The following is a 12,076-nucleotide window of genomic DNA, read 5'->3' on the forward strand; positions in this document are numbered from 1 at the left end:
TTTAAAACTTCTCAGGGAAATATTGAAGGAAATGAGGAATGAGTAGTGAAAAATAAATGAAAACGGAACGACTATTGATTTTAAAAAGTCAAAAAGTTTGTTTCTTAGTGTGGATAGTAAAATGGGGGTTTGTCTCAGAGTTAGTAAAATCACTCGAAACTAAGTGAGACATGCGCAGTAGTGATAGATATGTAGTATAAATATAGAAAATTGAATATTTTAATCAACAAAAAAAAATATTAAAAAAAAATGTCTGTATCATATTCCCAAGCGCCTGTGGACAACATTAGAAATATATGTCATTCAGAAAGCATTGAGATCACAAAACGTTTCATCATGAATATTTGCTGAATGCTGTTGAAGCATCATCACACGAATATGTTGATGATTCAAAAGTTTATAATATTATATTGTCTATAGACATACTCATCATATATACCAGGCTTAAATTATTGTATGCCAGACGCGCGTTTCGTCTACAGAATATTCATCAGTGACGCTCGAATCAAATAAGTTAAAATGGCCAAATCTTTTCATTCGACATTCTTAGGCCATTTGGTATGTTTGCGTTTTAAAATTTTCAAAACCGACATTCACTTGACAGGTGTTGTGGAATCTCAATAAATACGTTATGATTGCAAAATACGTTTAATCGTCGTGATAGCTATGAAATCTATATAATAACGTCATTCACTACAGCGTTATGGTTTCAACGTTACCATAGTTCAATGTTAGTACTTCGCGTATTTTCCGACATTCTGGGGGCCGACAAAAGTGAAATATGTAACGAAAATTAAAAAGTTTAAGTTCACAATATAGATAAAAGAAATTTAAAATTAATGTCCATCTCAAATAAAAATAATTTAGTCACTTAACCTTAACTTATTACAATTAAAGTTTATCTCTTAGTCCATTCATGGATGCTTCTTCTGGCACACATGGCAGCTTCACGAAGCGGTAATCTTCTTTGCGAGTAATTAGTTCTGTCCTGTATCTATGTGGCTTCTTGACTCCACAAATTGAGGGTGTGTTCGTTCTGGCGGTCTTGGTAGCAAGTTACTTCCTTGGAAATTTTCCACAAATGGGTTTATGTGCGATCTACTTTGTACGAGCCATTGCGAGGTGTTTTCTGTTCTTCTTTGAGCAACGGTCATACTTGAAGGTAGATCTGGATGGTCATGTTTCCATGGCAACTTTGTCTTGGACTTTCCTTTCTCGTTATCAATATCTGTGTTCTTGCATGGAATGACGTTTAAAAGAACTGTAGATGTTGAAGTCTGGCTGATGTTTCTATTGATTGGTCCTGATAACAAATATCCGATCTTTGACTGAACGGCGGTGGGTCCTTTTCCCCTAATAACTTTGTCTTCGATAATTTCCCAGTAGTAGACCGCGCCTATGAGTAAGTCAATTTCAAAACGTTCTCCACTTTGCACAGAATGGGCAAGTTTGAGTCCTCTCAAGTGTGGCAAGCTCCTTGTAGTCTGTGAAATCTTGTTCCGAATCGTGACGATAATCTGTGGAACAATTTGGTGTTGATACGTACCCTTTCTCCTGTGTCGGTCTGTAGTTGTATTGTTGCAGTATCTAAGTTTCGAACATTCTGTGATAAATCTCCGAACGCAGACAGATGAATGTTGACTTTTTCTGTCGGTTTTATTTCCAATTTATCCGCTAATTTTTGCGATATGAAAAAACGCTGTGCTCCCTCGTCAAACAATTATATGTTAGATTCTACTCCTTGGTCGTTATACATAACTGGTGCAATAATGTCTTCTCTTTGTTGTGAAGAATGCATTACACTAGTCTCGTCTGTTGTTTCAACTACATTAATCGCCGACTGTTGTATGTTCGGCTCCTGTGTCGTATCTGTAATGACCTCTTGTCCTTTACATATGCTCGTATGATGCATTCCGTTACATTTTTACATCGTTTTGTAGACTTACATGCGGCCACTCGGTGTGACCCTAAACAGTTAAAGCATACCTGTTTCTGTTTGACAATTTGATCTTTCGTGTTTGCGTCTGTTCACTCCGTCGGATAGTGCTCACCTGAACAAAAAATACATGTACGTGTATTTAACTTCTTCAGTGTGTCTGTTGATTTGTCCTTGTGTAATTGTGATTGCGTACCCATAAAAAATGCAGTGGCGTGCAATCTGTCTGATTCTGTGACTCCTTCCCCTGCTTCGAGTATGTCGATCTCTCTAGTTATTGATTTGCGTAGATTTTCCAAGATTAAATTATCTCTCCCGTGTTCTCGCGCAATAGGCTGCCGTTTCATAAAACAATCGCTAATAACGACAAACATAGATTTTAGCGTGATACTAACGACTACATAACGATTACGTTTACGTGCGTTTCATAAAGCATACGTAGACGAATCGTTAGAATTTTTGATCGCTAGACAATCGCTATTTATTTTTAGCACGGGAATCCCAGGAAATCGCACTCTTTATCATTGGAGAAACATATACTAGAAAACGACGGAGAGCAAAAAAAGAGTCCAAGCCAAAGAAAGTCCCATTAAAAATTTTCCCTCCAGCATGGTAGACATAATAATATTGTTTCCTATTTATTTAAGAATAATTCATGCAAGTTCTAGATTAGTTGGAAATTATCACATGGTCTGGACCATTTTATATTCTGATTTTTTACAGTATGGGTTTTGTTCACTTAAAAGCGGTGACCTATAGTTGTATTTTAAACAACTATCATTTCCATTTTAATATCCCCTTGGTATGTTTCGCCTCTTTAAAAACAAAACATCAGCATAAAATGATTTGAAATTACTTCTGCTTCATGTGTATCCAAAATCAAGTTCAATTTATTTTGATATCTTTTTGTGTAAGTGATTGACACTGGTTCGTAATCTCTTTCTTTCCAAACATCGAAAATCTGACATTTTATCTAATTTCTCTTTTCTCTAAATCCTGATTATTCTTTTCAATGCATTTTTTTTTTAACGCAAATACGTAAAATGAGAATATAAAAATAAGAAGATGTGGTATGATTGCCAATGAGACAACTCTCCACAAGAGACTAAATGACACAGAAATTAACAACTATAGGTCACCGTACGGCCTTTAACAATGAGCAAAACCCATACCGCATAGTCAGCTATAAAAGGTCCCGATATGACAAATGTAAAACAATTCAAACGAGAAAACTAACGGCCTAATTTATGTACAAAAATGAACGAAAAAAAAGTATGATACACAGAAACAAACGACAACCACTGAATTACAGGCTCCTGACTTGGGACAGGCACATACAAAATGTGGCGGGGTTAAACATGTTAGCAGGTGCCCAACCCTCCCCCTAACCTGGGATAGTGGTGTAACAGTACAACATAAGAACAAACTATAAAAATCATTTAAAAAAGGCTTAACTCTTACTAATACATCCCCACAACAATAAGACACTAAGTACAGACCTGAGAGTACTCGCAATTATTGACAGCTAGTTCAAAGCCAATAACAACTAATAAAAAATCATGCATCCAAGACAAAAAGACTAAAATATGTCTTATTTCTTATTTAAAGGTAAAGATATTCTCTAACCTCTTTTATTTTTCTTCATTGTTTCAGGACTTATTATTATATTCCCAAGCTTCTTTTTAAAGCGGAGGAATAAAGTTATAGTAATGGGAGAGTCCGTCCGTCCGTCTCTCCTTGTGTCCCTCTTTTATATATTTTACTACTCTTTAACCTCTAGAGAGCATGGTGTGTGCCTTTTTCCGAATCTTTACCATATATTCTGCACTTTTATTCTGTTTTTTTTTGTCATACTTATTTTAGGGGTTTTCCCATTACTTAATCAAAGACTTTGCTATAGATTTGTTTTGGAGGTTCTAAAATTTATCCTGAAATGGTACTCGACTTTTGACTCAAAATCTTCCCCTCTGAAAAAACTGCGCCAAATACAAAATTTATTTCGCGAAATCGAGACCTGGCGCCGGCGTCAACTTTAGGTACAGTCTGTGGTTAAACTTGAAATGTTTGAGACATCAATTACTTTTTCAAACCTACATGGAATTTTTTGAAATTTGGACAGAAGTTTGTTTATGTATCCAGAGCAAAATTTTGAAAATATTTATTTTTAGTTTACCGTATTTTTCTTAAAGGATTTAGTTTTTTTACAGTTAACATTCAGATTAATTCTGAGGTTAAAGTTTTTCAGTCATCAACAACTTTGTCAAACCTTTATAAAATTTGGACAGAAGCTTGTTTATGACCATAAGACAGTATCCAGAGTGAAATTTAAAAAATATTTATTTTCATTTTTCCGTATTTTACTGGTAAATGGACTTAGTTTTTCTACAGTTAACAAGTAGATACAGTCTGGGGTGAAGTTTGTTATACATCAATTACTTTGTCAAACCTTCATAGTTTTATGAAACTTTGGCAGATGCTTTTTAATAATTAAGAGAAAATGTCTGAAGCAAATGTTTGAAATCATATATATATTTTTTTCATTTTTAGTATGTTTCTGATAGATGGACTTTGATTTTTACGGTTCACACTGAGATTCAATTCTCATGGATTTTTATGAAACTTGGCTAATCTTCAAGACCTAGAAATAGCTTCTAAAGGAAAAATTTTAATTTACTTTTAAATTCTGTATATTACTGATAAATGGACTCACTTTTAAACACCCAGTCTTTGATAGAACAAGGCAAAAGGTTTATAAGTAGGTCCACATGACATTTCAACCAAATGGGGGGGGGGGGGGGGGGGGGGGGGGGGGGGGTCATACCCTGCCCCTACATACCATTGATGGTAAAATAGCTTGAAATATGTTCATATCCCTACCTCTAAATCATATATAATATATATTCTCAATCAGCATGACAACACCTTTGAGTACCATATATGTTTTTGCTGTGGTTCGTGCCCCTTATATTAACTGTTCAAATACCATCCCTAAACCATATACTCTAATAAATATATCATGACTAGACCAATTAAGTGTAATATATTTTGTCCCTCATGCCCTACCCCCTCGTTTGTAAACAATTTGTAAATATATTGAAGACAGTGTTATTTCCATGCATTAACCAGATATTCTTACTTGCAATGGCAATCTTTTTTTTTACCAGAGTGACTTCTACAGGGGAGACATTAGTTTTTATTCACTAAAACGGTTCTACCTAGTTGTAATTCAAAGATAATTTGGTAGAATTCTGACTTTATGCAGAAAAAATTGAAATACTGTGAATTCAGAACTTAATGTGTGTAACAAAATTATTGCGTATTCATGGTGACCGTCAAAAACATGAGATTAATTAAAGCAGATTCAAATTATATTGAATGTTGTACAAAAAAAGAAAATGCAACTAAGGTCATGTCAAATATAGGGCTAACTACATGGTGTGGGGTTTCCCAGTTTGTTGCAGATCATGTGGCGACCTCTGGGTGTACATTTTGGTTAGTTAACTTCTGAGATGAAATGTTGTCTCCTTGACATATACCCCATTTATGTTCTTGTTGTCACCCTCAGCATCACATTGCGGCCGGGAATATATATAACTGCTGTTCGTTCGTCTGTCCGTCCGAGCATTGGTCCGGATTGTAATCTTTCTAGCATAATTAATCGCTATCTAATTTGAATAAAAATTTATGCAGTAGCTTTCTACAGACAACCGGTCAAGTTTGAAAATGAGCCCTGTACAAATATATACTAGTAGTAGGCGGGTGACATTGAAAATCTGTTGTGTTATTCATATTGCAATATTTTTTGAATTTACAGAAACGTATTTTGAAGGTCTCGATCAGAAAGTTTCGAGATACATTGTACATGTAAAAGTCAGCTTGTTAGATTTCCCAAATAAACTAAGAAAACCATGAAGATTTGATAAATAAAGGCTGGGTTTTGAAAAGGCCCAAGAAAGTTGTAAAATTTCCCCAAAATTGAAAGAGAACTTATTATAATACCACATCTTCTTATTTTTATATTGTATGCTTTTTTGATCAAGGAGAAAAAAAACTTGAATAAAACCTCGTTATGAAGGCATTTGCGATCGCCTTAAAAAACAACTCCATATAAAATGTTTCCACTAAAAGAATGGTTATCATCAAATTAGGTCAGAAGCTTATTTGGAAACTTTACCTTAAAGAACACAAATGAAATGATGGACAACTCTAATAAAGTGGAAACAATTGATGAAGCAGATGTAGTACATGATTCAGACTTCAAGAAGTACCACTGTCAAATATTGAATATATTGAACTCAAGATCAGTTGAGGACTTTATAACGAGAAATTTTTGCTTCTTCTTCTGTCTAATATATGTGTTTATATAACAGAAATATTTGTGAATGTATTATGACATGCATCTGCTGCATTACAATTTGGTAGTAAAATGATTTTCGTGAGTGTTTGGTCCTTGGATCCAGCATGCACTGTACATTCAAGTCTGGCAGTTGAATTCTAAGTTTGACTACATTTTGACAGTCTAAGAATCATATCTAGTTATTTTTGTAAGCACCAGCTTTTTATCTAAGGGAACACATTACCCAACTATAAAATACAGTCTCTGAAATTATTTTCAAAGTACAATTTAAGAACAAAGGGCCAGTGTGAGCTTTCCCCATCAATTGGCGTCAGTCGTCCGTTGTGGTCGTCCGTTAACTTTTACAAAAATCTTCTCCTCTGAAACTATTGGGCTAGATGTAATCAAAATTGGCCACAATCACCATTGGGGTATCAAGTTTTAGAAATTGTGTGCGATGACCACCCTCTTTTTTCCAACCAACATGGCCGACACGGCTAAAAATAGATTGAACTTACGGGGTAAAATGCAAGTTTTGTCTATTATCTTGAAAACTGCTATAGATAGAGAAAATCTGACAGGGACAGGAATTTTCAAAATGTTGAGATCTCCCTACCATCTATTTACGTCAAAATTGTCAGACGAGCTCGTGTTGGAGTTTTTGCCCTTAAATGACATCATTTTTGCCCATTATTCACATTACACTTTTACACGGAGTGCAGCATTGCAGGCGAAACACAGGGTTCCTCGGAATCCCCTTACGATTTTTTTTGTATAACATGTATTCCTTTTAGGTTATTGACATTATCAAATATTTTTTCTGTGTTTATATTTATATAGGGAGAGGATGACACTATAATGTTGTGTCCAATCCCTTTTGCTACTTTTGCAGATAAGATATGTTTAAACTAAATAAATTAAACTATGGATTTCTGTAAAGTATTATATTGGTTTTGCTCATTGTTTAAGGCACTACTATCAAGGGGTTATGTTCGGCTATTGTCCCATTGGCTATCGTACCACATCTTTCTCATATTAATAATAACATTTGCAAAAGCTATTTTTCTTATTATATATAGTTATTGTTACCATTCTAAGGGGAGTTAGTTCCGACAAGTTTTTTTTATAAATATACCCGTATACCCTTTCCATATCTTTTTGATAGGGTGCTGTTTCAAATGCCCTCGATGATAAAAACACAAAAAAAAACTTTATTAATTATTTTAACCGGAGTTATTATGATTTGACAAACAAGCACTACCTGTCAAAACGCGGACGTGACAGAAGACACCTTAAGTAGCGTCAACAGTAAACATTTGGTATAAAATTTAATTTGTTCATGTTTTGTTCATATATCATAAACAAATGGTTTGGATCCAGATATTTCTTTATGTTGAAATAACTTGTTTTACATATAAATTGTAAGTACATAGCACGCTGAGTGTCTTTACCCGAAAAGAGAAAACAAGTTTTTGTAGAGTTACAGTCTACAGAACTTCAGAAGTCAGTAAAGTTAGGACGGTAGATCATAAATGACACGTGTACATAACAACACACATTTCCGTATATGGTCTTAATTTAGGCGATATCTATGTATTGTTTGATACAATAATAAAAAGTTCACTCAAATAGCATACATTTGACTTATACCATCTTCATGTTTGCATCACATATGCCGTGATCATTTAAGGCATGAAAGTTTATCTTACAGACGAAAGTCAGTTCATCTTCTACAGGTCTTATAATAGAGATCAAGATGCAGTCAACGCAAACAATTACATTCAGCATAACGTAGATACTGTAAAAATCTTGTTTAATTCCTCCCAATGCTGCTTGTTCATACACCTTATCGCTATTTATCCGCCATTACTGGACATCACACAAGTTCCCGTAAAATTTTGACGTCATAATAGAAAATATCTGACGCCACAATGGAAAAGTGATTGTTGTATGACGTCAAAAGTTCGAGCGGGACAGATTCTCGGGTCAAGCGGGAATAGCGATAAGGTGTATAGGAAAAAATTATTTCGGTCAGAAGAGAGATGCAAATTAACTCAGTCTACTACGGAGGATATTGAACAACTGACCGATTACTAGCTTATCCCATGAATATCTCCTATCTCGAACACGAAACCCCCCTTTTGCATAATACATAAGGTAACTTGTCAATACTTGGCAGAAAGGAGGTTTTGCGCCTTTCAAGGCGTGGTAAAAGTTTACTGTACGATCTGCAAACTCAAATATGCCCCGTCTATCAAGACGGTATATAGCGAGATATAATATCTGTGTCGTTTAAATTGTCCATGATTTCAATCCTTTCCCTGAAAACCCTTTGTCTGCTAAAGTCTCGGCGTCGGTTGTGCCTCAAAATGTGCAAGGCGACGGCCATCTTTGATGTAACGATCGCTTTGCGACAGGTTTAACTACACGCAAATAGCGTTTTCTGAAACGACAGCCATTTTACTAGTTTATCCGTAACGATCTCTGAGAAGGTTGACTGCGGTTTCGTAGTTTCCATTTGTCAAAACGAATCCCTCTACTGTCTGCGCGGCGCTTCCCTCAAGCTTGGCTTTAAGATAATTAAACTTTTGGATTGGCGTTAAGGTATCATTATGATGAATAGATGACTCGAAACAATCTCAAAATGTCTGCCACTTGAGTATATTTCCATTAAAATAGGGCAAGTCTAACTTAGGATACCTATGATAATTACTTTTTGACGATCCCGGTTCTGACGGGACTTGATACATTATATTCTCTGACGGGCGGGTATGTACTGCAGGGCGTGAATTGAATACTGCTCGTTCATAGAATCTGTTGCACAAGTGTTCATATCAACTCTGACTTCGGGCGTGAAATTATATGCGTTTGGGTTAAGTCTGCTCGTTGAAGGATCAACATTATCATGTGAAGTTTTAGTGTTTGTTTCTAAGAACTTGATAAATTTGCGAATTTGTCTAAGCTTGCAATCTAGTTCATACATATACTCATCTGAGTCGGTGATTTCCTGCTCCAGATTTTCCTCCGATGTTTGATCCAAGAGTCTGTTATTTAAGTCAATCAACGTTTTCTGTTTCTGCGTGACGGCATCATCGAGAGCTTTCACTTCGTCAACTTCTGTGTTTGTGTTTGATTTTAACTCGTCGAATTTTATCAGTAACTTCGTGACGTCTCCTTTATGTCCAGCACGAACTGACTTTAGCTTTGAATCCATATCCAAAGGTTACGGCACCATTAAATGTTGTGGAATCTCAATAAATACGTTATGATTGCAAAATACGTTTAATCGTCGTGATAGCTATGAAATCAATACAATAACGTCGTTCACTACAGCGTTATGGTTACAACGTTACCATAGTTCAATGTTAGTACTTCGCGTTTTTTCCGACACCAGATCTACTGTCAGGTATTCAAATTTCTAGCAGCAATCGGACGCAAACGACAATAATAAAACGTTTGCTTTATTTGTGTTAATCGGGTGGTGTATTTTTGACGAGTATTACCATAATTCATCTGCTTGAGGTTTACTACATGAGGGTATCACCAGCCCAGTAGTCAGTACTTCTCTGTTGACATAAATTATCATTGATAAGGTCATAATTATAAATGTTATGTTTACAAAACTGTTTTACCTTTAAACTCTGTTGTTTAACCAGACGGCAGTCGAGGACAGCATTAAACCTGTGAGGCCGTTGTTAACTGAAACATGGAAAGACCTTACGTTAAGGGGTTTGGTCGTATCTAATTTTTATAAGATGATCAAATTATTTTCGCAAATTACTATATGTGTAAATCGTGATGAGGCTAGAATTATGTTTATTCCTAGAAATTCAGTAGTTATACATATATTTATACTTAAAAATAATTTCGAATATGCCTTATTCCGTAAATGGAAATAAAGATATATATATATATATCTATATATATATATACAAGTCTAAATTGAAAACAACGTTCAAACCTATGATTGCGTTGGATAAAAACCGCAATTTTTATACGTGTGCATGCAAAACAAATTTCTTGGTAGAGTGGTCTAAATACAGCACAAACAACATTTTCCAAAAGACCAAAAAAGTGAAAAAGTATATTTTAACAAAACGCATTTGACTAGCAGGTCGAACAACGGATGTTCTTAAACCCTGCTGACTGCCATGGCGATTGCCAAATAAACGGATCACCAGATGTAAAAATGGATCTTAATATATATAAAATATATATATATTTCGCAAAAAAGGTTACTGTAGCCTTTTCGCATTTAAAATATTTTGAACTGGTGCAATATGAGGGAGGTTGTACTATTACACATTTCAGACCGCTTTGATATAACGATCTCCGTTTCACTCAACATTTATAGTAAGTTAACAAACAAAACATCTGCGTTCACACAATCAAAACAAAGTAAACGTAAATGAAAAAAACCCAATAATTTCTATTAATATCTTAGATAATACTTTTATAATGATTTTGACTGATTTCATATAATTGTGTTAGAGCCTTGTCTTAATCATATACATCACCTTTTATTTTTAAGGCTCCAGTTTGACAGTTTCTTAAGAGTGGCATAAAAGTTGGGAATGAACTTATTTGAAAAGAGAAAGTATTATTTGCCTACAATGATTAAGAAATAGTATTTATATGTATTTATCTAACTATGTACGCATATGAAAATACAATAAAATTACAAGAACATTTACGAATATAAAGTGCGTTGAAAATGGAAGTATGAAACTGACGACAAGATATTTGGGAGGAAGTTTGCTATTTTTCGTATTATTTTTGACAACGGAGTTTTATTTATTGTCTGGACGGTATCAAGGTATATACAGAAAATTAATTAACATAAGAGGGACAAATCAACATTATTCCAAATCGTCAAATATAAATGATGATCTTTCCTTCGGAAACATAACCGTTTCCATAACAGCTGAGCAGTTTCAATTGATTCCAAATATCAGAACTGGGAATCCTCTTATAGACGAATATGGTAGTAATGATTTAACCCGGTTAGGAGAAAATGGTCAAGCTGTTATGACAACGGAGAAGGAACAACTTAATATATCTGACATACTGGAAGAATATAGATTAAATATTATAGCTAGTGATATAGTTCCTTTAAACAGAATGGTTCCAGATTCAAGACCACCAGGGTAAGTAAAATCATGAACAAGAAAAAACAAAGCAAAACAAAAAGTAAAACCGTACTAAATCAAATCGAAAGGTTACCACTGATATATCCTAGATAACAGAAATCAAGAAAAAAGGCAGCACGATATGGCCAACCAAGGTCTTGAAAATACGTCATAGATATAATGTTCAGGGGAAATAACTTTTTTCATGACTATGTAAAATAACTGAAATTTGAACAAAGCAACAGCGCTAACAAATATAATAGACATTCAAGGCTATCACCTTCAACAACAATCTTTGTTATATTTATGATCATAAAATTTGTATCGCTCAAATAGTCGTTGAGGATTTTTCAGCCCTCTGGTGGACACATACAAATGTGGCATAGTTTCCCAAGGTAACTATATGGTTATGATAGCAAGCTCCTCGAGTGAATTGTATGGTCTACCATTAAGTTTCCCGAGGTTATTATATGATTTTGATAGCAAGCCCATCAAGTGAATTGTATTGTTTTACCATTAAGATTCCTAAGGTTATTATACGGTTTTGATAGCAAGTTCCTCAAGTGAATTGCATGGTTTTGATAGCAAGCCCCTCGAGTGAATTGTATGGTTTTGATAGCAAGCCCTTTGGGTGAATTGCACAGTTTTGATAGCAAGCCCCTTGAGTGAATTGCA

At 34.8% G+C, this 12,076-nt stretch overlaps 1 protein-coding gene across 7 annotated transcripts in view; it reads left to right on the top strand.

Annotated features, from left to right (window-relative positions):
• LOC127735938 (inactive polypeptide N-acetylgalactosaminyltransferase-like protein 5) overlaps positions 1-12,076 on the top strand; it is a 55,450-nt gene that overhangs the window by 9,369 nt on the left and 34,005 nt on the right. For all 7 annotated transcript variants that reach the window (XM_052246383.1, XM_052246382.1, XM_052246387.1 and 4 more), the window contains exon 2: positions 10,804-11,419. In XM_052246383.1, coding sequence (XP_052102343.1) covers positions 10,995-11,419 — 425 coding nt within the window. In that variant the 5' untranslated portion in view covers positions 10,804-10,994. The remainder of the gene's footprint in view (positions 1-10,803; positions 11,420-12,076) is intronic.

Source organism: Mytilus californianus, unplaced genomic scaffold (assembly GCF_021869535.1).
Source record: "Mytilus californianus isolate M0D057914Y unplaced genomic scaffold, xbMytCali1.0.p SCAF_3, whole genome shotgun sequence".
NCBI classification, from domain to species: Eukaryota; Metazoa; Mollusca; class Bivalvia; order Mytilida; family Mytilidae; genus Mytilus; species Mytilus californianus.